The sequence below is a fragment of the Salmo salar genome, chromosome ssa03 (assembly GCF_905237065.1).
Source record: "Salmo salar chromosome ssa03, Ssal_v3.1, whole genome shotgun sequence".
Lineage (NCBI taxonomy): Eukaryota > Metazoa > Chordata > Actinopteri > Salmoniformes > Salmonidae > Salmo > Salmo salar.
The window spans coordinates 49,656,877-49,683,522 of record NC_059444.1 but is presented as its reverse complement, the minus strand read 5'-3'; the positions used below and the strand labels follow the sequence as shown (position 1 = coordinate 49,683,522).

Below are 26,646 nucleotides of genomic sequence, written 5' to 3'. Positions count from 1 at the left end.
TCCCATTTTGGTGGCTTCAATTTTGTTACTTTGTAACTATAACATTGATAAGATTCCTACAAAATGATCTGCTTTTCATAGACAAGTATTATCGTGGTCGTTAATATATAAAAACAATTACCACACAAATACCTACTTGTTAATAAGATCAAAGAGGTCTCTTTCAGAATGATCCATAAGTATTACCCTGCAAATCATTACCTGAAGAAACTCAAAAAAGACATTAACTCTCCTTTGTGTTGAGCATCCAGAAACAGTTCTGCGTTTATTTTGGCATTGTCTACATGTAAAAAAATTATGGAAAGATATTCATAGCTTTAATTGTTAATATTCTTGATGACTCCTGTTTTTTATTGGAGAATGTGCTGCTCAGTTTCCTTAACCATAATATGGATAAAGAAAAACAATTTTACCTAAAATCTAATTGTGCTAATGGCAAAATGTAATATTCATAAATGTAAATTCACGAATAGAAAAACACTCTTACGTGTTTTCTATAAGGAATTCGAGCAGTACATTAAGACTCCTCTACATTATTCTAATAAGAAAACTTTTAAAACAATCAATGTGTGTGTTTCTTTTAAGGTCTTTGTATAATCTGTAATTTTTTGTACCCCTAGCATATGTTATCATTGTCTGTTTGTATACTGGTTTTTCTGCAATAAAATAAAAGATGCAAAACAAAAAATATAAAAACTATTCAAAAATTGTAAAACAAAGTGACATGCCTCCACAAATACGTCCCCAATCAATACTTTAAATTGCCCGAATGGCAACAGAACATCAAGGGTGAAATGTATTTAGAATTCTGTTCTAGCGATACAGTGCATTAAAACTAAAAGCAGATTTACCTAGCTCGGTGGAGATCCTTGGAACCTCAAGAGTTAACCAATCCTGTGAATGGATTAGGCAACTCAGGTGTCTATGCTTCAACAGAAAAGTTAGATATGACAGAAGTATGAAGTAGGGCCTTGTAAACAAAAAAAGGGACTAATATAGAGCTCTATAAAGGTCTTCAGCAAAGTCCAGCCAACCTTTTGATACAGGATGTAGTGATGAGTATCAAAACTGTCACTGTAACAAAACGACGGGCACTAAATGATGGCATCCAAAGGTTTAAGAGTAGTAGAAGCTGCACTTTGATAAATAATATCACCATAATCAAGAACAGATAAAAAGGTTGACTGAATAATCTGCTTCCAACTGCTTAGAGAAAAGCACAATCTGTTTTTAAACGTCAAACTCATACGCCTAAGTATTTATATGCGGGAACACGTTCAATTGGAGAACCATCTAATGAGTGACCATGTAGTTAATCTGAAACATTCTTACGAGTTTAAAAACATGTATTTCGTTTAGCCCGTATCAAGCAAAAGGTTTATTTGATTGAATAGAAGTTTCGCAATGTTTAAATTTTTACGAGTGTACTGATTTTGAGTAGGACAAGTGACATCCTGGCAACTTTGACAAAGACATTATATCAGAGTTGTCGAGATGGATATGGAATAATAATTGCTTTTACATGGGTGGGACAATAGTTTTTATTTATTATCGATCTTAACCCAGTCATCCAGTTAGAATGAATCCGTTTTAAGAAAAAGTAAGAGTGCCCATTCTTTTCATAATGTAGTATTATATTTTATTATTTACAATACAAACACACAAGCATCACATCACAATATGCATAAGAGACAAGTGCCAGTTGTGGAAACCTTACAGCAAGCTGTCACTCAAGTCCATCTGATGATCCAAATTCTTTCTATTCAGAGGAATTGTTATAGAAGGCTCATATGAATGTAATGGAAAATGGCTATAGCTGTGGTCCAATTCTCTACCCTTTTCCTGAGATGTGCACTCCTACACCTTCTCATGGATTTAAAAGGAATGGATTGGTGCAAAGGATATGGTCAAAACGTCATGCTTACACCAATTCAATACTTTGAGAAACAGAACGCAGCCTATGATCTATCTAAGTTGACATCACAGTCCCTTGTAGGTAACCTTTCATCCCCTTTCCTCTTGACCCCTCTCTCACACTGCTGTCCCCTCCTGCCTCTCCCTCTTTTTCTCCTGACTTCTGAAGTACTCTTTGCTGAGTAGGACATCCCTCTTTAGGGGTAAGGTTGGCTCCTCAGCCGCCGACCCTAGCTCATCTTTCTGCCGCTGGGCGAGGAGCATGGCACGGAGCAGGGGCGGGTATGACACATAGCGTATGGGGGGCTCGGGAACAGGGTTGTAGAGTTTGAACTGCTCCTCCTCATGTTTGGGCACCAGACGCCAGTCATGGTACATCACCTTGTCTATCTCCTTCGCTTCACTCTCCTGCTTGCCTGTGGAAAAAAAATAATACACACAATGGTGACTTGGTCATCTTTTCTTAATCTCTTTTCACAACCACTGCTGTGATAAATATGTCAAATGACAGTAATGCGGAGGTAGTCTGGCCCATCAGCCAGCTCTCTCTGTCGAGACGTCTGGTTTCACAGCGCCTCAGAACGGGACTTGACTGGGAGTCTATGGCAGGAGCTGCGAAAACAGCCACTGGTTTTAATTGACTGTTCTCTCAGTCCATCACCATCTAGCACAGGGGTCTCCAACCTTTTCTAGCATGAGAAAATTAAACATGTCGAGAGCTACACATTTTTTTCAAGCTTTCAAATAGGCACATTCTTCTCTTGTCCTTTCCCCTGCAACTCTTCCCCGGGTCCTTAGTGTACTGTTCTCTGTCAATATAGCTGGTAAAAAATTGTTAATAAACAACTCTAAGGGGGGCCCTATAAAATCTTTCCCCCCCCAAAATTCTGTTTAATATTTTCCCAAATTATGTTCCGTTTTATTTTCCCAGATTTTATATTGTTTGTTTTTTACTCCCAAAATTACAATTGTTTGTAGACAAATAACTAAGTTGATGTTCCAATTCATGTCAATGCTTAAATCTGAAGACACTTTTTTTTAGGTCTGGAAGAAAACAAACAAAAAAAACGTGCGTGTAAACATGTGCGATTAAGGAATGTGCCATCTAATCTCCGGTCTAGTCATGGTTCTGTACTGCTGCAGCTCATTTCATGTCAAGTTTGCAAATAACAATTAATAGATACAAATGATATACTTACTCATGATATACTTCTGCCAGGTAAGCCTACTTTGCAGTTAAAATTTAATGAGAAGGTTTTTGGGAAAGTATTTCTATCAACCCACAAGACGGTAAACACATCAACTAGCTGCACACGGAGTGATGGACAAACTTGCACATCTTGTGCAATTAATTGGCAGATATGTTAGGTTTGGCTTTTTATGCCAATAGTGGCTGACCAGGGGTGTGATAATGTCAATGTGGCATTGGCTAGATATAGCAGCTGGGAACTTGCGGTGTCTGATACTTGCGATTTGTTTATGACAGTTTTGCAGCAGAATACGTGAAAATTGCATGTACTTTCAGAAGTGCCTTCGGAAAGTATTCAGACCCCTTGACTTTTTCCACATTTTGTTACGTTACAACCTTATTCTAAAATATCTACACACAATACCCCATAATGATAAAGCAAAAACAGGTTTTTAAATTTTTTGCTAATTTATAAAAAATTACACACAGAAATATCATATATCATACTCAGTACTTTGTATAAGCACCTTTGGCAGCTATTACAGCATTGAGTCTTCTTGGGTATGACACTACAAGCTTGGCACAGCTGTACTTGGAGTTTATCCCATTCTCCTCTGGAGATCCTCTCAAGCTCTGTCAGGTTGGATGGGGAGCGTAGCTGCACAGCTATTTTCAGGTCTCTCCAGAGATGTTAGATCGGGTTCAAGTCCGGGCTCTGGCTGGGCCACCCAAGGACCTTCAGAGACTTGCGCCCAAGCCACTCTTGCGTTGTCTTGGCTGTGTGCTTAGGGTCGTTGCCTATTGGAAGGTGAACCTTCACCCCAGTCTGAGGTCCTGAGTGCTCTAGACCAGGTTTTCATCAAGGATCTCTTTGTACATTGCTCCGTTCATCTCTGTCTCAACCCTGACTAGTCTCCCAGTCCCTGCCTCTGAAAAACATCCCCACAGCGTGATGCTGCCACCACCATGCTTTACCGTAGGGATTGTGCCAGGTTTCCCCCAGACGTGACGATTGGCATTCAGACCAAAGAGTTCAATCTTGGTTTCATCAAACCAGAGAATCTTGTTTCTCATGATCTGAGTCATTTAGGTGCCTTTTGACAAACTCCAAGTAGGCTGTCATGTGCCTTTTGCTGAGGAGTGGCTTCTGTCTGGGCTGGTTGGTGGAGTGCTGCAGAGATGGTTGTCCTTCTGGAAGGTTCTCCCATCTCCACAGAGGAACTCTAGAGCTCTGTCAGAGGGACCATCGAGTTCTTGGTCAGCTCCCTGACCTAGCCCCTTTTCCCACGATTGCTCAGTTTGGCCGGACGACCAGCTCTAAGAAAAGTCTTGGTGGTTCCAACCAAACTTCTTTCGTTTAAGAATGATGGAGGCCACTGTGTTCTTGGCGACCTTCAATGCTGCAGACATTTTTTGGTACTGTTCCCCAGATCTGTGCCAAAACACAATCCTGTCTCGGAGCTCTACGGACAATTCCTGGGGCACTCTGTTCACAACGTTGGCATCTGCCCATACATAACCCCACCGCCACCATGGGGCACACTGTTCACGTTAACATCTGCCTGGTACAGTTGAAACCGAGATTAATCCGTGAAGAGCACACTTCTCCAGTGTGTTAGTGGCCATCGAAGGTGAGCATTTGCCCACTGAAGTCGGTTACGACGTCGAACTGCAGTCAGGTCAAGACCCTGGTGAGGATGACGAGCACGCAGATCAGGTTCCCTGAGACGGTTTCTGACAGTTCGTGCAGAAATTATTCGGTTGTGCAAACCCACTGTTTCATCAGCTGTCCGGGCGGCTGGTCTCCGACGATCCTGCAAGTGAAGCCAGATGTGGAGGTCCTGGGCAGTGTGGTTAAATGTGGTCTGCAGTTGTGAGGCCGGTTGGAAGTACTGCCAAGTTCTCTAAATATATATTTGAGGTGGCTTATGGGAGAGAAATTAACATTAAATTCTTTGGCAACAGATCTGGTGGACATTCCTGCAGTCAGCATGCGAATTGCACGCTCTATCAACCTAAGACATCTGTGGCGTTGTGACACAAAACTGGACATTTTAGAGTGGCATTTGTCCCCAGCACAAGGTGCACCTGTGTAAAGTCATGCTGTTTAATAAGCTTCTTGATATGCCACACCTGCCAGGTCAATGGATCATCTTGGAAAAGTAGAATTGCTCACTAACAGCTATGTAAACAAATTTGTGCACAACATTTGAGAAATAAGCGTTTTGTGTGTATGGAAAATTTGTGTGATCTTTTATTTCAGCTAATGAGACCAACACCTTACATGTTGCCTTTATATTTTTGTTCAGTGTAATAGGCTAAGGCTACAGCTGTAGCAGGCTCTCTCTCTCCCGCCTCAATTTTAACTACACCCCTTTCAAGTCCCACATTAATGCACACTGTTGTCTAGCCCAGTAGTTGGTCTACAGGAGCCGATAGTATTTTTCAGTTACAACACGTTTGTGGCTTCCATCTTCTGTTTACACACAGGTGTTCGGACACACAGATAACTAAATCAGCTAATTCTTCCGTCAGTGTTTTCCATAAACAAGCGCTGTAACATGGAACCCTAACTCTATAAAGGTGTAATAATGTAACTTTTTAAAATATATTAACTCTTAAAAAAACTCCCCCGGTCAGAAGATACTATCGTCAATAAGCACTTAAACTGTTACCGGGCTCTACCTGCCAGCAATTCGAGCCTGGGGACGAAGTTAATGCTGAAGAAACTTAAACCTCGGCATTATTTCATCTGTGAGAGATTATGCAATGACAGAGAGGCATATGAAAAGCTGCTGAAATGTCATTCTGTGAAAACAAATAAAAAGGTTGTCATCTCTTATCTGTTCACGACCACTATCATGAATCACATGTCGGTACTACAGAGTACTACCGAGGAAAGCCAAACCTATTCTTTCTTCAGGAAGAGAGCATGATATAGGATGTGTGAATCGAAAAATCTCACCTTTATAGGTCAGGACTCCCCATGCTCTGCCATGGTCCATGTTCTACAGAGAAGGCAGCAGAGTTATAAACATGTACACTACATTACCAAAAGTATGTGGACACCTGCTCGTCGAACATCTCATTTCAAAATCATGGTTATTAATTAATATGGAGTTAGTCACCCCTTTCCTGCTATAACAGCCTCCACTCTTCTGGGAAGGCTTTCCACTAGATGTTAGACCTTGCTTCCATTGAGGTCGAGCATTGATGTTGGGCAATTAGGCCTGGCTCATAGTCGGTGTTCCCATTCATCTCAAAGGAGTTCGATGGGGTTGAGTTCATGGCTCTGTGCAGGCCAGTCAAGTTTTTCCACACCGATCTCAACAAACCATTTCTATATGGACCTCGCTTTGTGCACGGGGGCACTGCAATGCTGAAACAGGAAAGGACATTCCCCAAACACTTGCCACAAAGTTGGAAGAAGAAAATCGCCTAGAATGTCATTGAATGCTGTAGCGTTAAGATTTCCCTTCACTGGAACTAAGGGGCCTAGACCAAACCATGAAAAACAGCCCCAGACCATTATTCTTCCTCTATGCATTGGGGCAGGTAGCATCTGCCGAACCACGATTCGTCTGTCGGACTGCCAAACAGTGAAGCGTGATTCATCACTCCATAGAATGCCTTTCCACTGCTCCAAAGTTCAATGGCGGCGAGCTTCACACCACTCCAGCCGACGCTTGGCATTGCACATGGTGATCTTAGGCTTGTGTGCGGCTGCTCGGCCCTGGAATCCCATTTCATGAAGCTCCCGACGAACAGTTCCTGTGCTGACATTTCTTCCAAAGGCAGTTTGGAACTCGGTAGTGAGTGTTGCAGCCGAGGACAGACGATTGTTACGCACTTCAGCAGTCCTGTTCTGTGAGTATGTGTGGCCTATCACTTTGCGGCTGAGCCGTTGTTGCTCCTAGACGTTTTCACTTCACATTTTTTACATTTACATTTTAGTCATTTAGCAGACGCTCTTATCCAGAGCGACTTACAGTAGTGAATACATACATTTCATGCATTTTGTTTTTGTACTGCCCCCCCGTGGGAATCGTACCCACAACCCTGGCATTGCACACACCATGCTGGCGCTGCAAACGCCATGCTCTACCAACTGATAACAGCACTTACAGTTGACCGGGGCAACTCTAGCAGGGCAGAAATTTGACAAACTGACTTGTTGGAAAGGTGGCATCCTATGTCGGTGCCACGTTGAAAGTCACTGAGCTCTTTCAGTAAGGCCATTCTACTGCCATTGTTTGTCTATGGAGATTGCATGGCGGTGTGCTCGATTTTATACACCTGTCAGCAACGGGTGAGGCTGAAATGGCCGAATCCATACATTTGAAGTGGTGTCCACATACATACACTATATATACACAAAAGTATGAGACTTTATAGTCAGTGTAATAGTGTAATAACAGTGTTATAAGCCTCCACTCCCCTTCACCCTCTACCCCTGCAACTCCTTTCCACCCCCCACCCCACTCACTTCTGCAGTATAGTCCACCTTGACCTTGGTGACCTGCCAGTAGCTAGGTGCTTCAGGGTGCTCTGTCAGCCAGGACTTGCGTGTGAACAGGTGGCCCACCCCGAACATCCTGAGGCCAGACAGCAGAGAGAAGAGACGGCTCTCTCTCCTCACGTCCTGAATAGAAATAAAGCAGTTTTAGGTTTTTCCCCCGTTGTTCGAGGGCTAGTGTTCACAGGTTTCTGAAATTCCCAGGTTTTCCTGAAAACACAGTCGGAAGGTTCCCAGAATCTTGCAGAAATAAGCAGGAAATCCAGGAATCATACCAACCAGGATTTCAGGAAAACTTTTGGGAAATTTACCAGCATTTTGCAACCTTCTCAAGGGAACAACAGTAGTCGATGGGATCTGGCATCAGAGACCCACAACTTTCTACTCATTATTCATTGTTAATAAAAACAAACATGTATGCTTTCATTTGATTGAAATAACTATAATTTCTGGTTGCTAGTTAAGTTCCCACTTTTTACACCTGGCCTGGGGCTTGAACCATCAACCTTCTGGCTGCTGGTCCTGCTTTCTAACCTCTAGGCTACCTGGTGCCCCACACACATACCTGCCAGGCAAGCACGGGCAGGGTCTTCCTGGTGTGCGGTCGCGTCATGGTGTCGTAGTCCAGTGCATACTTCTCAGACTCCCGTGGCCGATTCTTAAGCTCCCGGTACACACGGACCTTCCGGGCCATCTCAGCGATCAGGCGGATGCGCTTCTTCTTCACCATGATTGGTCAATAATGTTGTCACTGGGTCTCCTTCAGAACCTGGAGGAGGGGGTGGTTACATTAGGGGTTAGGCTCACAAAGGAGTAAATAAAGACAGTTCTGACCATTTTACAACAGGGGTACTAATGAAGACATTCACAGATCTGATAACCGGGAGACACTCGCCGATTTGATAAACTAGAATGACCCAAATACACTGAATGTAAACCCAGGTAAAAACAGAGTTTCTGGTCTGGTGTATTTGGGACTAATGATTCTGTTTCAGCAGATAGCTAGGTAGATACAGACCCAAATTCACCAGACCATGGAACCCTAGTTTTTCCTGGGCCTGCATTCAGTGTACTCCTCAAGAGTCTGACTGTTATGTAAGATAGCAACATTCTAGTCATTAAGTACCTAGTCATCATACTGTAGGTAATCCCATTAAAGCCAAACATCTTTATTAAGAATCACAATCAATACTGTTAAATTGAATAATGATTACCGTTAAATAGCTAAATGCGGTCCGCTTAGGTTAGCTACTATTTCACGTGCTGGCACTGGCAATCTGTCTATCGCAAGCTAGCTAACATTACAGATGTTAGCAAGAGCGCATGACACGCTAACGGTAGCGGGCTATCTAAGTACTCCACTATTCAACACAAAGTATTCTTGTTATCATAATAAAAAAATTAAAAAAAGAGTTGCTTACATTTCCAAGGGATGTTTTATTTTGCATAACTAGATAGCTACCTGAGACTTGACTTGACCTCCACAACACACTGCTTCCTCCGAAATTGTCAAACGACGGACAAAATTCCTCCCTAGAATTATTGATACATTTCTTAGTTCCGGGATAGAAACCGTTCCGCTTTGAAACGTTTTGGGTGTGGTCACTCCGGGGACACTCCAGACTTAGTTTTTGCTCTGCGTTGTTTGCAAAGATTGAAGTTATAACAAGCAAAATATAACTATTGTAAAATTGATTCTGTAAAATGTATATAATATGTATAAGATGGAAGTAGAAGCCCAAGTGTTATTGTTTATTAGTTTACTCCAATTGGGGTAGGGGTGGTAGGAATTGTGGGGAATAATTAAGGAAAATATATTCTAAAAATATATGTACACTACCGTTCAAAAGTTTGGGGTCACTTAGAAATGTCTTTGTTTTCCATGAAAACATACATGAAATGAGTTGCAAAATGAATAGGAATTATAGTAATAGTAATAATAATATAATAGTCAAGACGTTATAAATAATGTTTTTTTTATGGAAATAATAATTGTGTCCTTCAAACTTTGCTTTTGTCAAAGAATCCTCCATTTGCAGCAATTACAGCCTTGCAGACCATTGGTATTCTAGTTGTCAATTTGTTGAGGTAATCTGAAGAGATTCCACCCCATACTTCCTGAAGCACCTCCCACAAATTGGATTGGCTTGATGGGCACGTTTTAGGTACCATACCGTCAAGCTGCTCCCACAACAGCTCAATAGCATTGAGATCCGGTGACTGTGCTGACCACTCCTTTATAGACAGACTACCAGCTGACGGCTTCTTCCCTAGATAGTTCTTGCATAGTTTGGAGCTGTGCTTCAGGTCATTGTCCTGTTGTAGGAGGAAATTGGCTCCAATTAAACACCATCCACAGGGTATGGCATGGCATTGCAAAATGGAGTGATAGCCTTCCTTCTTCAAGATCCCTTTTACCATGTACAAATCTCCCACTCTACCACCACCAAAGCACCCCCAGACCATCACGTTGCTTCCACCATGCTTGACAGATGGCGTCAAGCACTCCTCAAGCATCTTTTAATTTTTTCTGTGTCTCAAGAATGTTCTTCTTTGTGATCCAAACACCTCAAACTTAGATTTGTCTGTCCATAACACTTTTTTCCAATCTTCCTCTGCCCAGTGTCTGTGTTCTTTTGCCCATCTTAATCTTTTCTTTTTATTGGCCAGTCTGAGAAGGCCAGCATCCTGGAGTCGCCTCTTCACTGTTGACATTGAGACTGGTGTTTTTTGCGGTACTGTTTAACAAAGCTACCAGTTGAGGACTTGTGAGGCGTCTGTTTCTCAAACTAGACACTCTAATGTACTTGTCCTCTTGCTCAGTTGTGCACCGGGGCCTCCCACTCCTCTTTCTAATCTGGTTAGAGCCTGTTTGTGCTGTTCTGTGAAAGGAGTAGTACACAGCATTGTACGAGATCTTCAGTTTCTTGGCAATTCCTCGCATAGAATAGCCTTCATTTCTCAGAACAAGAACAGACTGACGAGTTTCAGAAGAAAGTTCTTTGTTTCTGGCCATTTTGAGCCTGTAATCGAACCCACAAATGCTGATGCTCCAGATACTTAACTAGTCTAAAGAAGGCCAGTTTTATTGCTTCTTTAATCAGTACAACAGTTTTCAGCTGTGCTAACATAATTGCATAAGGGTTTTCTAATGATCAATTAGGCTTTTAAAATGAGAAACTTGGATTAGCTAACACAACGTGCCATTGGAACACAGGAGTGATGGTTGCTGATAATGGGCCTCTGTACGCTTATGTAGATAGAACATTTTTAAAAATCTGCCGTTTCTAGCTAAAATAGTAATTTACAACATTAACAATGTCTACACTGTATTTTTGATGAACTTGAAGTTATTTAAATGGACAAAAAAATGTGCTTTTCTTTCAAAAACAAGGACATTTCTAAGTGACCCCAAACATTTGAACGGTAGTGTATTTATGGATATATATATATATATATATATATATATATATATATATATATATATATATATATATATATATATATATATGTGTGTGTGTGTGTGTGTGTGTATGTACAGTCGTGGCCAAAAGTTTTGAGAATGACACAAATATTAATTTCCACAAAGTTTGCTACTTCAGTGTCAGATATTTCTGTCAGATGTTACTATGGAATACTGAAGTATAATTACAAGCATTTCATAAGTGTCAAAGGCTTTTATTGACAATTACATGAAGTTGATGCAAAGAGTCAATATTTGCAGTGTTGACCCTTCTTTTTCAAGACCTCTGCAATCCGCCCTGGCATGCTGTCAATTAACTTCTGGGCCACATCCTGACTGATGGCAGCCCAATCAAAGCTTGGAGTTTGTCAGAATTTGTGGGTTCTTTGTTTGTCCACCCGCCTCTTGAGGATTGACCAAAGTTCTCAATGGGATTAAGGTCTGGGAAGTTTCCTGGCCATGGACCCAAAATATCGATGTTTTGTTCCCCGAGCTAATTAGTTATCACTTTTGCCTTATGGCAAGGTGCTCCATCATGCTGGAAAAGGCATTGTTCGTCACCAAACTGTTCCTGGATGGTTGGGAGAAGTTTCTCTCGGAGGATGTGTTGGTACCATTCTTTATTCATGGCTGTGTTCTTAGGCAAAATTGTGAGTGAGCCCACTCCCTTGGCTGAGAAGCAACCCCAGACATGAATGGTCTCAGGATGCTTTACTGTTGGCATGACACAGGACTGATGGTAGCGCTCACTTTGTCTTCTCCGGACAAGCTTTTTTCCGGATGCTCCAAAAAAATCAGAAAGGGAATTCATCAGAGAAAATGACTTTACCCCAGTCCTCAGCAGTCCAATCCCTGTACATTTTGCAGAATATCAGTCTGTCCCTGATGTTTTTCCTGGAGAGAAGTGGCTTCCTTGCTGCCCTTCTTGACACCAGGCCATCCTCCAAAAGTCTTCGCCCTACTGTGCGTGCAGATGCACTCACACCTGCCTGCTGCCATTCCTGAGCAAGCTCTGCACTGCTGGTGCCCCGATCCCGCAGCTGAATCAACTTTAGGAGACGGTCCTGGCGCTTGCTGGACTTTCTTGGGCGCCCTGAAGCCTTCTTCACAACAATTGAACCGCTCTCCTTGAAGTTCTTCATGATCCGATAAATGATTGATTTAGTTGCAATCTTACTGGCAGCAATATCCTTGCCTGTGAAGCCCTTTTTGTGCAAAGCAATGATGACGGCACGTGTTTCCTTGCAGGTAACTATGGATGACAGAGGAAGAACAATGATTCCAAGCACCACCCTCCTTTTGAAGCTTCCAGTCTGTTATGACAGAGTGATCTCCAGCCTCGTCAACACTCACACCTGTGTTAACGAGAGAATCACTGACATGATGTCAGCTGGTTCTTTTGTGGCAGGGCTGAAATGCACTGGAAATGTTTTTGGGGGATCCAGTTCATTTGTATGCAAAGAGGGACTTTGCAATTAATTGCAATTCATCTGATCACTCTTCTTAACATTCTGGAGTATATGCAAATTGCCATCATACAAACTGAGGCAGCAGACTTTGTGAAAATTAATATTTGTGCCATTCTCAAAACTTTTGGCCACAACTGTACAGTTGAAGTCGGAAGTTTACATACACTTAGGTTGGAGTCATTAAAACTTGTTTTTCAACCACTCCACCATTTCCTTGTTAACAAAGTATAGTTTTGGCAAGTCTGTTAGGACATCTACTTTGTGCATGACACAAGTAATTTTTCCAACAATTGTTACAGACAGATTATTTCACTTATAATTCACTGTATGACAATTCCACTGTGTCAGAAGTTTACATACTAAGTTGACTGTGCCTTTAAACAGCTTGGAAAATTCCAGAAAATTATGTAATGGCTTTAGAAGCTTCTGATAGGCTAATTGACATAATTTGAGTCAATTGGAGGTGTACCTATGGATGTATTTCAAAGCCTACCTTCCAACTCAGTGCCTCTTTTCTTGACATCATGGGAAAATCAAAAGAAATCAGCCAAGATGTCCGAAAAAAAATTGTAGACCTCCACAAGTCTGGTTCATCCTTGGGTGCAATTTCCAAACGCCTGAAGGTACCACGTTCATCTTTACAAACAATAGTACGCAAGTATAAACACCACGGGACCACGCAGCCGTCATACCGCTCAGGAAGGAGACGCGTTCTGTCTCTTAGAGATGAACGTACTTTGGTGCGAAAAGTGCAAATCAATCCCAGAAGAACAGCCAAGGACTTTGTGAATATGCTGGAGATAACAGGAACAAAAGAATCTATAGCCACAGTAAAACGAGTCACTGCTCCAAAACCACCATAAAAAAGCCAGACTACGATTTGCAACTGCACATGGAGACAAAGATCGTATTTTTTTTTTTAAATGTCCTTGGGTCTGATGAAACAAAAATATAACTGTTTTGCCATAATGACCATCGTTAAGTTTGGAGGAAAAAGGGGGATGTTTGCAAGCTGAAGAACACCATCCCAAACATGAAGCATGGGGGTGGCAGCATCATGTTGTGGGGTGCTTTGCTACAGGAGGAACTGGTGCACTTCACAAAATAGATGGCATCATGAGAAAAGCAAATGATGTGGATATATTGAAGCAACATCTCAAGACATCAGTCAGGAAGTTAAAGCTTGGTCACAAATGGGTCTTCCAAATGGACAATGACCCCAAACATACTTCAAAGTTGTGGCAAAATGGCTTAAGGACAACAAAGTCCAGGTATTGGAGTGGCCATCACAAAGCCCTGACCTCAATCCTATAAAAAATGTGTGGGCAGAACTGAAAAAGCATGTGCTAGCAAGGAGCCCTAAAAAAACAGACTCAGTTACTCCAGCACGGTCAGGAGGAATTGGCCAAAATTAATCTAACTTATTGTGGGAAGCTTGTGGAAGGCTACACAAAACATTTGAAACAACAAGAAACGTCTGACCTCTGTGATTGCCAACACGGGTTTTGCCACCGAGTACTAAGTCATGTTTTGCAGAGGGGTCAAATACTTATTTCCCTCATTAAAATGCAAATCAATTTATAACATTTTTGACATGTGTTTTTCTGGATTTTTTTGTTGTTATTCTGTCTCTCACTGTTCAAATAAACCTACCATTAAAATTATAGACTGATCCTTTCTTTGTCAGTGTGCAAACGTACAAAATCAGCAGGGGATCAAATCCCCCCCACTGTATACATTGAGTGCAAATGAAGTAAGATTAGGGAGTTAAGGCAATAAATTGGCCATGGTGGCGAAGTAATTACAATACAGCTATTAAACACTGCAATGGTAGATGTGCAGAAGATGAATGTGCAAGTAGATATTCTGGGGTGCAAAGGAGCAAGATAAATAAATAAACACAGTATTGGGATGAGGTAGGTAGATAGATGGGCTGTTTACAGATGGGCTATGTACAGGTGCAGTGATCTGTGAGCTGCTCTGACAGCTGGTGCTTAAAGCTAGTGAGGGAGATATGAGTCTCCAGCTTCAGAGATTTTTGCAGTTCGTTCCAGTCATTGGCAGCAGAGAACTGGAAGGAAAGACGACCAAAGGAGGAATTGGCTTTGGGGGTGACCAGTGAGATATACCTGCTGGAGCGCGTGCTACAGGTGGGTGCTGCTATGGTGACCAGTGAGCTGAGATAAGGTGGGGCTTGTAGATAACCTGTAGCCAGTGGGTTTGGCGACGAGTATGAAGCAAGGGCCAACCAACGAGAGCGTACAGGTCACAGTGGTGGGTTGTGTATGGGGCTTTGGTGACAAAACGGATGGCACTGTGATAGACTGCATCCAATTTGTTGAGTAGAGTGTTGGAGGCTAAATAAGTCATTCTCTCTACTATTATTCTGACATTTCACATTCTTAAAATAAAGTGGTTATCCTAACTGACCTAAGACAGGGAATTTTTACTAGGATTAAATGTCAGGAATTGTGAACAACTGAGTTTAAATGTATTTGGCTAAGGTGTATGTAAACTTCCGACTTCAACTGTATATATATATATATTTTCATTCGATAATGATAATCATCAGGATATTAATCAAATAATGTTTAAAAGTTGCATATCTGCTTCAGACTCAAGAATACCTGAACAAACCAAAGACTTTAATGTTTCTTATTTGTCAGAAGTAGAACTCACAAATAACATTTTAACTCCTTTTTTAAAAAAGCTGTAAACCCTTACAAGTCATGAGCAATAAATATATACATTTTTTTTTATAAAATAGTGCAAGTCAATATTCATTATAACTGTTAGCCTAATGGCACATCACAGTTTATATAGGGGTAGTTGTCTTACTTTATAAGTAAGAAAGACAAGTCTGTCTACAGTCTCTGGCTTTAAAGTTGCCCTACGGCAGGTCACTATGTTGCCACCTGTGCTAAAAACATGCTCTGAGGGGGAGCTGGTCGCAGGAATGCACAGGTAGCGCTTTGCCAGGTGGCTGACTTGGGGAAAGTTTTTTGGGTGGATCTTCCACCAGTCTAGTGGATTGGTTTCACGGTCTGCATCAGGAGACTGAAAGTAGCAGCTGAGTTCCTTTTCTACCAGCTGGATTTCAGTAAGACCTGTGGTGGTGGAGCATGGCTTTTTGAAAAAACTGCCCAGTGACTCTCTTTTTAGCTGGCAGTTGTGGTGAAGCAGCAGCAACGTCTCCCTGTGCTGGGCTTGGGTTTTCATGGCCCTCATTGACCATCTGAGACAGCTCGTGCTTTTATGTGGCCCACCTTCTCTTCTTAGATGTAATGTGTTTTAAACCGAGGGTCGACCAACGAGGCTATGTCCAGGAGGTCATCTGTGGCTAGGTAATCATATTTCTCATTCAGATAGTCCATGACTATCGTTTTGATGGTTTGGGTGAGCTCTATTTCACCATCATCAGGTTTCATGACTTCTGTACTGAACAGGTGTAGTACTGGCTTCAGGTAAGACACACTGACATAAGACTAACCAGACTGAGCATCTGTGAATTCTAGGAGTGGGGTCAATGCCTGGTTGATGGACTCAAGAACAACTATATCTGTATAGGTGGGAGCTAAGTGCTGGATCTTGTCACTGGACAAGACCTGTGAAATTGCTTTCTCCTGCTCCAGTACTCTTTGCACCATCTTTTGACGTGATCCCACCTGGTAGGCGACTCTGTCACCAACTGTGCTGGGGTAGGTTGTGTTCTTTTTGAGCAACTGCCAGGTCTCTCTTATTTTTCCACAAATAGGAAAAGGCACCTACCACTTTCTTACACACTCCAATTGCTCGATCCACCCGTTTGTCTCTACCCACTCTAAGAGAAATCAAAAGATTTTAATAAAATGTTAATCACAATAATCCCTTTAGTTATGTACAAATGTAATATTTAACTTAATCAGTTGATGAAAAAAAAAAATCACATTTAGTTTCATCTAACCAATCACTTCAATATATACAATTGACTAGGTTTCTTACCAATGGCCAAGCGCAGACGATGTCCAAAACATTGCAGTCGGGTCCATTTGTTGATTTGAGCGGCCTTCACCACGTTCACATCACTATCCGTTGTAATGCAGACCGGTCTGTCTTGACTGAGTCCCCAGGAGGCTAGAACGTGAATGAGCCCCTCTGCTATAGCTTCTCCTGTGTGGTCGTTGGGAAAGTATGATGTTTGAAGGCATTTCTTTTGAAGATTCCACTCTGTCAATATAGTGGACAGTGAGGCTAATATAAGGCTCTGACGTGCAACTAGACCACAGATCGGTAGTAGTAGCAAAATACATAAAATCTGTCTTGAGCTGTTCCTCAGCTGTTTCCCTACACTCGGCGTAGAGTTAAGGCAGTGCGGTGTGAGAGAAATGTTTGCGGTCAGGGAGCACGTACCTGGGGTCAATTAAATTGGTAAGCCTCTTAAAACCTTCCTTTTCGACTGTGCTAATTGGTAGCATGTCCTTAGCAATGCAATGCATAATAGCATTTGTGATGTCTTTGTGTCTTTTCGATGTTTGCTCGTAGGGCTCTTTGTCGGACTTCAAAAAGTCAAACCACTTCCAAATAACTGAAACAGTTGAACCCTTTTTATCAATAATTTCTTCGTTGGAAGCTGCTCCTTTTCCATGGTTATCACTGCCACTGTTTTCGCCCACATCACTCATTTTTCGTGGTTAATAATAGCTACTCCATCGCTCGAGGTGCTAAAGTGGTTTTTAGTGGGCGTATACCTCTCCACGTGCACATTGTCACTTCTCCCCACGTTCCTGCTGCGTCACAGAGGTGAAATAGACTGCTGTACCTAATTATTCTATATCGACATTATTGAAAATGAATCTAAACGTTTTTATATCATTATTGAGGATAGTAATTACCTCGATAATTATTGATTTATTGCCCAGCCCTACTGCTCTCTTTGTTCTGAGTGTTTGCAGTGCTAGTGTTTTTTTTTTTTTTTTTAGCTGGGCTCCCTGCCTGTGCCATTAAACCCCTACAACTCATCCAGAACGCCGCAGCCCGTCTGGTGTTCAACCTTCCCAAGTTCTCTCACGTCACCCCGCTCTCTCCACTGGCTTCCTGTGGAAGCTCGCATCCGCTACAAGACCATGGTGATTGCCTACGGAGCTGTGAAGGGAACGGCACCTCCATACCTTCAGGCTCTGATCAGGCCCTACACCCAAACAAGGGCACTGCGTTCATCCACCTCTGGCCTGCTGGCCCCCCTACCTCTGAGGAAGCACAGTTCCCGCTCAGCCCAGTCAAAACTGTTCGCTGCTCTGGCACCCCAATGGTGGAACAAGCTCCCTCACGACGCCAGGACAGCGGAGTCAATCACCACCTTCCGGAGACACCTGAAACCCCACCTCTTTAAGGAATACCTAGGATAGGATAAAGTAATCCTTCTAACCCCCCCCCCCCCCCCCTTAAAAGATTTAGATGCACTATTGTAAAGTGGTTGTTCCACTGGATATCATAAGGTGTAAGTCGCTCTGGATAAGAGCGTCTGCTAAATGACTTAAATGTAAAATGTAAATGTAGTTAATCTGTGTATCTCACATATTATGTACCCAGTATGATAGAGCAAGAAACCTTAATTAGCAGATAATGACAACAACAGTAGCTGTAGATGATGTAATGAAAAAAATGGAGGACATCAGGTGGAGCCACGTCTGGGTGTTAGGCAGAACCCCTATGTCCTGGAGAACAGGAGTAGAGTTAAAAGGGAACAGGGTAGGAGACAGAGACGTAAAAAAAGCAAACACACAGGTTACACTTTACTGTGAGAAAATTTGATGGATTAGTGCAGTGTTATAAATGGTAGATATGTACTTTGCAACAGTTTTGGAAGGTATAGCCTACCTCAAGACGGTCCCCCTCCATCTCAGAGCACAGAGAATCAGACTGATCTGAACTCACTGGCTCTGGTGGGTCGGATACCTCATGGGGGGGCTCAGACAGTCGATTGTCCTAAAGTCATTTGGAGAGGTAAATTGAAGAAGTACATTCTTATAAGCTCAGCATAACTACCATTTCTTGCATTCTCAAATGTCAACCAAAGCATAACATATTTTGTCTATTGGGCTTCACCGAAGTGTAGGGCATCAGGGCTTTCAGTGGTCGATCGTCCAACTGCTCCAACTGGAGAAGATTGTTGGCTTCCACCGAGGTAACCCTAGGAAGATGAAGAGAAAAATATCAGTGTTAGGGAAACTGAAACTACTTTAAGGTTATTTTGTGTGCAAATGCAAATAGTGTTTATCTGTGATTTTTTAAAATATTCACCTTAACTGATGGTGACCCCAGCTAGGAAAGAAAGAGCAGCGAGGTTTCCCAGCTCTCGCCTTCCTTTCATCCTTCTTTCAAACCAAGTAATTTGCCCGTATGTCGAAGCACTTTGTTCCCTTCTTGATTCTTCTCTGTTAGCTCTCCTTCTGTTTCTCCTGCGCCTTGTCCATGTTCAGTCTCACCTTGATTGATAACAGGAATAAATGCAATTATATTTAATATTACAAATACATTTCTTATATATCTTGGTGAGACCTTATATAGACAGGTGCGTGCCTTTCCAAATCATGTCCAATTTATTGAATTTACCACAGGGTAATGTCCAAGTTGTAGAAACATCTCAAGGATGCAAACAGGATGCACCTGAGCTTAATTTTAAGTCTCACAGCAAAGGGTATGAATACTTATGTTATGTTTTTTTATTTTTAATAAATGTGCATACATTTCTAAGAACCTGTTTTCACTTTGTCATTATGGGGTATTATGTGTAGATTGATGAGGAAAACATTTTATTTCATCCATTTTAGAATAAGGCTGTAATGTAACACAATTTGGAAAAAGGGATCCCTCAGTCAAGTTTTGAATTTCAAGCACAGATTCGACTACAAAAGACCAGGAAGCTTTTCGAAAGCCTCAAAGAAAGGCAGTGATTGGTTGATAGTTAAAAATAACAAATCAAACATATCTTTTTGAGCAGGTTAATAGTTATGCTGTGCATTATATATTAAACCACCCGGACACATAAAAGATAGTCGCCCTTCTGAACTGAGCTGCAGGACAAGAATGAAATTGCTCAGGGACGTTACCATGAGGCCATTGGTGATTTTAAAACATTTATAGAGTTCAATGTCTGTGATGGTAGAAAACTGAGGATGGATCAACAATACTGGGGAGTTTTTCAGGGTAAAAAGAAACAGGATGGAGCTAAGCACATGCAAAATCCTAGAGGAAAACCTGCTTCAGTGTGCTTTACACCAGAGATTGGGAGAGGAATTCACCCTGCAGCAAAACAATGACCTACAACACAAGGCCAAATGCAGTTGTTTACCAAGAAGAGAGTGAATGTTCCTGAGTGGCAAAGTTAGTTCTGACTTAAATCTGCTTGAAAATCTATGGCAATACTTTTTTTCTATGACTATAAATCGCCTTCTACCATGAGAACTTCTTGTCTATGTGTGAGAACTTCGTCTTTTTCTTGTTGTTAAATCCCTGCCAAAAGTCAGGTGACCTAAGTGCTTCCAAATATGGAGTTGCAGGTTTTCCATATCTCTCCTATGTGCAAATCTTTATGGCAGTCATTTTACTTAAGGCCCTCAATGAACCTATAGGGGGATGAGGTAGTTGGGTGGGCTATTTACAGATGGGCTGTGTACAGGTGCAGTGATCGGTAAGCTGCTCTAACAGCTGATGCTTAAAGTTAGTGAAGGAGATTTAAGTCTCCAGCTTCAGTGATTTTTGCAATTCGTTCCAGTCATTGGCCGCAGAGAACTGGAAGGAAAGGCGGCCAAAGGAAGTGTTGGCTTTGGGGATGACCAGTGAAATATACCCGCTGGAGCGCCTGCGATGGGTAGGTGTTGCTATGGTGACCAGTGAGCTGAGATAAGGCGGAGCTTTACCTAGCAAAGACTTATAGATGACCTGGAGCCAGTGGGTTTGGCGACAAATATAAAGCGAGGGCCAGGTAACGAGAGCATACAGGTCGCGGTGGTGGGTAGTATATGGGGGTTTGGTGACAAAACGGATGGCACTGTGATAGACTACATCTAATTTTGCTGCGGGGGGTGCAGGGCTGTTGGCCGGGGTAGGGGTAGCCAAGTGGAAAGCAAGGCCAGCCATAGAAAAATGCTTATTGAAATTCTCGATTATCGTAGATTTATCGGTGGTGACAGTGTTTCCTAGCCTCAGTGCAGTGGGAAGCTGGGAGGAGGTGCTCTTATTCTCCATGGACTTTGCAGTGTCTTAAAACCTTTTGGAATTTGTGCTACAGGATGCACATTTCTGTTTGAAAAAGCTAGCCTTTGCTTTCCTAACTGACTGTGTATATTGGTTCCTAACTTCCCTGAAAAATTGCATATCGCAGGGCTATTCGGTGCTAATGCAGTACGCCACAGGATGTTTTTGTGCTGGTCAAAGGCAGTCAAGTCTGGAGTGAACCAAGGGCTATATCTGTTCTTAGTTCTCAATTTTTTTGAATGGGGCATGCTTATTTAAGATGGTGAGGAAAGCACTTTTAAAGAATAACCAGGCATCCTCTACTGAAGGGATGAGGTCAATATCCTTCCAGGATACCCGGGCCAGGTCGATTAGAAAGGCCTGCTTGCTTTAGTATTTTAGGGAGCGTTTGAGTGATGAGGGGTGGTCGTTTGACCGCGGACCCATTACGGACGCAGGCAGTGAGACAGTGATCGCTGAGATCCTGGTTGAAGACAGCACAGGTGTATTTATTCTTCAAATCTGTCATGATTTCTGTATTGTGTTTGGACCACAATGTGGTTACTTACGTCTGATTTGGATATATTTGTCTGTTTTTGCTGTGTAACATTTAGAAGTTCTCCCTTTTCAGGTTTAGAAGAAGTGTATGGGATCAATATCCTGCCAAATTTATTCGCAAATATAAAATCACCAATCCACAAACCTGAACCTATAGGGGAGGGTCAGCTCCGGTTCGGGGCTTGGCCCCCGCTCCGTCCACTGATCCCTCCGCTTTTGTGTAACCGGATCGTCGCCGGAGGAACTGGACCGCCGCCGGAAGCTCCGGACCGCCGACCGTCGCCACAGGCTCCGGACCGGGGGGGGAGGGGGCGGGCGTCGCCAGAGGCCAAATGCGGGGCGCAGGCAATGAGCGCACCGGGCTGTGAATGCGCACTGGTGTGCAAACATAAGATTTATATTGTTATTGCAACCTAACAGAGAAGAGAATACTGAATGTAAGTGATTAAACATTTGCTGGAAGCAGGGGGAAAATGCAAAAAGCACCAATATTTTTTTGAATAATAATAATTTAAAAAAAAATTGCCAATACAGCGATAGTTCTGTGCATATTTCACCTATTCATCTTAGTTTCAGTCAAAGGCCATGCTTTAGATATACATTATTGGAAAGATTAAAGACAGAGATCAAGATAAGAATAAAGGCATATACATACAGTATGAACATTACATAGAAGATCCATTTATATATCCCGTTTATACAGTGCATTGGGAAAGTATTTACACTCCTTCACTTTTTCCACAGTTTGTAACATTACAGCCTTATTCTAAAATGTATTTAAAAAACACAATACCGCATAATGACAAAGCGCAAAGAGTTGTTTTAGAACTTTTAGCAAATGTATTCAAAATAAAAAACAGAAATGCCTTATATACATAAGTATTCAGACCCTTTGCTAGGAGACTCGAAATTGAGCTCAGGTGCATCGTGTTTCCATTGAACATCTTTGAGATGTTTCTACAACTTGATTGGAGTCCACCTGTGTTAAATTCAGGGGAGGGGGCGGGCGTCGCCAGAGGCTCCGGACTGGGGGGGGGGGGAGGTTGTCGCCAGAGGCTCCGAACCGGGGGGCGTCGCCAGAGGCTCCGGACCGGGGGGGGACCGTCGCCACAGGCTCCGGGCCGGGGATCGTCGCCGCAGGCTCCGGGTCATGGATTATCGCCGGAGGCTCCGGCCCATGGATGATCACTGGAGGCTTCGTACGTGGAGCCGGAACAGGTCTCACCGGACTGGGGAGACACACTGGAGACTGGGTGCGTGGGGCTGGCACAAGATATACTGGGCCGTGGAGGCGCACTGGAGGTCTGGAGCGTAGGGCTGGCACAACCCGTCCTGACTGGATGCTCACTTTAGCCCGGCAAGTGCGGGGCGCTGGCACAGGACGAACTGGGCTGTGAAGGCGCACTGGCGACACAGTGCGTAGAGCTGGCGCAGGATATCCTGGACCGAGGAGACGCACCGGAGACCAGGAGCGCTGAGCCGGCACAATCCGTCCTGGCTGAATGCTCACTTTAGCCCGGCAAATGCGGGGCGCAGGCAATGAGCGCACCGGGCTGTGAATGCGCACTGGAGACACAGTGCGCATCACCGCATAACACGGTGCCTGATTGATCACACATGGGGAGTTGGCTCAGGTCTCAACCCTGACTCCGCCAATCTCCGTGTGCCCCCCCCACCACCACCATTTTTTTTTTGGGAGCTGCCTCTCGGGGTTCCGTCGTTGCCGTGACTCCCGATCTCGTCGCTGTTCCTCCCTCGCTGCTTCCACTTGTTCCCATGGGAGGCAATCCCTTCCAGCCTGGATCTCCTGCCACGGCCAGGATCCAGTGCCGTCCAGGATGTCCTCCCATGTCCAACTCGTCTTCCCCGTAGGCGCACACTGCTTGGTCTTTTTGTGGTGGGATCTTCGGTCACGCTCGCTATCTTCAAACTCCCGATCATAAATAAACCAAGGCGCAACGTGCATGGAATTCCACATCTTTTAATGAAAATGAAACTCACCAAAACAACAAAACAGGAGAAAAACGAAACGTGACGTTCTGGGGCTGCTCACAGGCAGCTACACAAAAACAAGATCCCACAATCACAGGTGGGAAAAGGGCTGCCTAAGTATGATTCCCAATCAGAGACAACGATAGACAGCTGCCTCTGATTAGGAACTATACTCGGCCAAAAACAAAGAAATAAACAGAATGCCCGTCCCACATCACACCCTGACCTAACCAAATAGAGAAATAAAACAGCTCTTTAAGGTCAGGGCGTGACACATTCGCAAACATTACTTAGTTAATCCTTAGTTCCTGGAGGAACATTGGTGTGCAAACATAAGATTTATATTGTTATTGCAACCTAACAGAGAAGAGAATACTGAATGTAAGTGATTAAACATTTGCTGGAAGCAGGGGGAAAAGGCAAAAAGCACCAATATTTTTTTGAATAATAATAATTTAAAAAAAAATTGCCAATACAGCGATAGTTCTGTGCATATTTCACCTATTCATCTTAGTTTCAGTCAAAGGCCATGCTTCAGATATACATTATTGGAAAGATTAAAGACAGAGATCAAGATAAGAATAAAGGCATATACATACAGTATGAACATTACATAGAAGATCCATTTATATATCCCGTTTATACAGTGCATTGGGAAAGTATTTAGACTCCTTCACTTTTTCCAGTTTGTAACATTACAGCCTTATTCTAAAATGTATTTAAAAAACACAATACCGCATAATGACAAAGCGCAAAGAGTTGTTTTAGAACTTTTAGCAAATGTATTCAAAATAAAAAACAGAAATGCCTTATATACATAAGTATTCAGACCCTTTGCTAGGAGACTCGAAATTGAGCTCAGGTGCATCGTGTTTCCATTGAACATCTTTGAGATGTTTCTACAACTTGATTGGAGTCCACCTGTGTTAAATTCAATAGATTGGACATGATTTGGAAAGGCACACACCTGTGTATATATAAAGGCCCCACAGTTGACAGTGCATATCAGAGCATAAACCAAGCCATGAGGTCGAAGGAATTGTCTGTCGAGTTCCAAGACAGGATTGTGTCAAGGCACAGATCTGGGGAAGGGTACCAAAACATTTCTGCAGCATTGAAGGTCCCCAAGAACACAGTGGCCTCCATCATTCTTAAATGGAAGAAGTTTGGAACCACCAAGACCCAAGAACCCTGATAGAGCTCAAGAGTTCCTCTGTGGAGATGGGATAACCTTCCAGAAGGACAACCATCTCTGCAGCACTCCACCAATTAGGCCTTTATGTACGGTGGTGGCAGCATTCTGGAGGGATGTTTTTCAGCGGCAGGGACTGGGAGAGTAGTCAGAATTGAGGGAAAGATAAACAAAGCAAAGTATAGAGTGATCCTTGATGAAAACCTTCTCCAGGGTCTGAATACTTATGTAAATGTGATAGCAAATGTATTAATTTGAAAAAAGTTTACATTTCTAAAAACCTGTTTTTGCTTTGTCATTATGGGGTATTGTGTATAGATTGATGAGAAAAAAGAACAATTTAATACATTTTAGAATAAGGCTAATGTAATAAAATGTGGAAAAAGTCAAGGGGTCTGAATAGTTTCTAAATGCACAGTATATACAAGTGCTTTGATGCATAAAATAAACATTGTACACTGAAAAATAATAACACATTTATTATAATATGTGGACACCACTTTTCTACCCCCTTTGCCTTCTTTATTCAGTACACTGTCTGCAGCCCAACCATTGTATGCACAGGGGTGACAACTAAATCAAATGTCTGTCTGACTAACAGACATGAGTCTACCATCAAGCAGAAGGAGAGCATAACAGGGAGGTCAGTATAAGAACGGTGCATGACAACTCACAGTTCAACATAGAGGGTGTGTATAACAGTCATCACTCCCCCAACCAATATCTAATACGACAGCAGTATTGAGTGAAAAATGAATCAGAACCCCCCTAAAACATTTGTTAAAAAAATAAATAAAAATGTCTGGTGTCGATATGACAAAAATAATTCAGGGGAATACATTGTCAAGCTGATCTAAATAAAATAAAGAATAAAAGTTTGTTCCTGCTCCGAAACAAATGTGTTTTAACAACAAAATAACTTTGTTTCACTGAGTATTCATAACTGTCAAACTGATTACTTGAACTGTGTAATACCTGCAGAGCAAGAACATATAAATGTAACAAATACATGTCTTGGAGAGGACATTTTGACAACTCTCTGGACTCAACTTTCGTTCTTCGGTCAGCTAAAACAGAAACTTAAAATATGGCCTTACGGGCCACTCCTATAGCAATCCAACCAGCTTTTCATGTACAAGGAGAACGCATGGTGAGAATTCACATAATGCTGCACTTGGTCTCTTTTCATTGATTCCATGTCATTATTGTTGTTGCATATACTGTTAATGTACACTGAAGTTTGGCCATAGGTCTTTGTTTGATCTTGATTAAAATGTTTCCATAACACTGTCCCCAGGTCCTGGGTTCACCCATTAACGGTAACGTGTGTGCGTGTGTATGTGTGTAAGGGATTATAACTTGAGTGTGTCTCAGGGAGGGGGCAGGGATTCAGTCCAGTTCATGGCTGCATCCAAATGGCACCCTATTGACAAGAGTCCTATGGGCCTTTGACCAGTAGTGCTCTATATAGGGAATAGGGTGTCATTTAGGACATACCCCATGTGTTTATATTGGGGGTCACGTCGGATTCCCGTCACGTCCAACGACATCTCTTCCTCTGACACGCCTCAGGGTCCGACGAACACCCCTCAGAGTCATCGCTTTCAGAGGACAAGGCCCCGGCCAAGGGGGGCGTAGGGGGTGAGTCAGACCCCAAGCCCCCCACCCTCCCTTCCTCCCCCTCTGGGGCCCCCAGGAGGCCGTTATTGAGGCTGAGGACCCAGCCCAGCTTATTGTGCAGCAGGTGGCGCAGGCCAGGGGGCAGCGGCAGTATGCTCAGGGTGTCTGGGCACTCAGGGAGGAGCTGGCGGAGGCGGGCACAGCACAGGTACTGCAGGGAAGTGGGCGTGAAGCAGGAGCGGATCATCTTCATGCTGCTCTTGGCTGCTGTGGAACACACCATGGGGTAGAAACGCTTGTTCTGTAGCGCCGTAGCTGCCACGCCTGCAGAATAGAATACACACTTTACTGTCCAGTTTAGAATGAAAATGTTTCCATTTGCTGTCACTTACCCAACGTCACACACAAGCAAAAGGCTAGGCGCAGCATAGGGGTAACTAGCTGGGTATATGCAGAGGGGGAATATGAGAAATCCTAGGTACGTTCCATGTTAATTAGGTCTAGAAGTGATTTATAGGG

General features: G+C 42.9%; 2 protein-coding genes and 1 long non-coding RNA gene across 5 annotated transcripts in view; all 3 read right to left on the bottom strand.

Annotated features, from left to right (window-relative positions):
• Positions 1-1,616: 1,616 nt before the first annotated feature.
• On the bottom strand, positions 1,617-9,206 carry mrps34 (mitochondrial ribosomal protein S34). 3 transcript variants are annotated; one of them, XM_014192201.2, is made up of 5 exons: positions 9,082-9,206; positions 8,185-8,388; positions 7,590-7,745; positions 6,069-6,111; positions 1,617-2,330 (listed from the first exon to the last, which is right to left on the bottom strand). In XM_014192201.2, the coding sequence occupies exons 2-5, from the start codon at positions 8,347-8,349 to the stop codon at positions 2,032-2,034; spliced, it is 663 nt and encodes a 220-aa protein (XP_014047676.2). In that variant the 5' UTR covers positions 8,350-8,388; positions 9,082-9,206; the 3' UTR covers positions 1,617-2,031. The 3 variants fall into 3 exon arrangements, with proteins under 3 accessions (XP_014047676.2, XP_014047677.2, XP_014047678.2); XM_014192202.2 differs by having other exon boundaries at positions 9,041-9,158; XM_014192203.2 differs by having other exon boundaries at positions 8,834-9,130.
• A 5,969-nt stretch (positions 9,207-15,175) lies between these two features.
• On the bottom strand, positions 15,176-17,273 carry LOC123741661 (uncharacterized). The gene is made up of 2 exons (XR_006769156.1): positions 16,533-17,273; positions 15,176-16,371 (listed from the first exon to the last, which is right to left on the bottom strand). It is a non-coding gene; the product is annotated as an uncharacterized lncRNA (long non-coding RNA).
• Positions 17,274-24,961: 7,688 nt separating this feature from the next.
• The window catches only part of LOC106600674 (SPRY domain-containing SOCS box protein 3), a 25,549-nt gene continuing 23,864 nt past the window's right edge, over positions 24,962-26,646 (bottom strand). Inside the window, exon 7 of the mRNA XM_014192196.2 lies at positions 24,962-26,451. Coding sequence (XP_014047671.1) covers positions 26,042-26,451 — 410 coding nt within the window. The 3' untranslated portion in view covers positions 24,962-26,041. The remainder of the gene's footprint in view (positions 26,452-26,646) is intronic.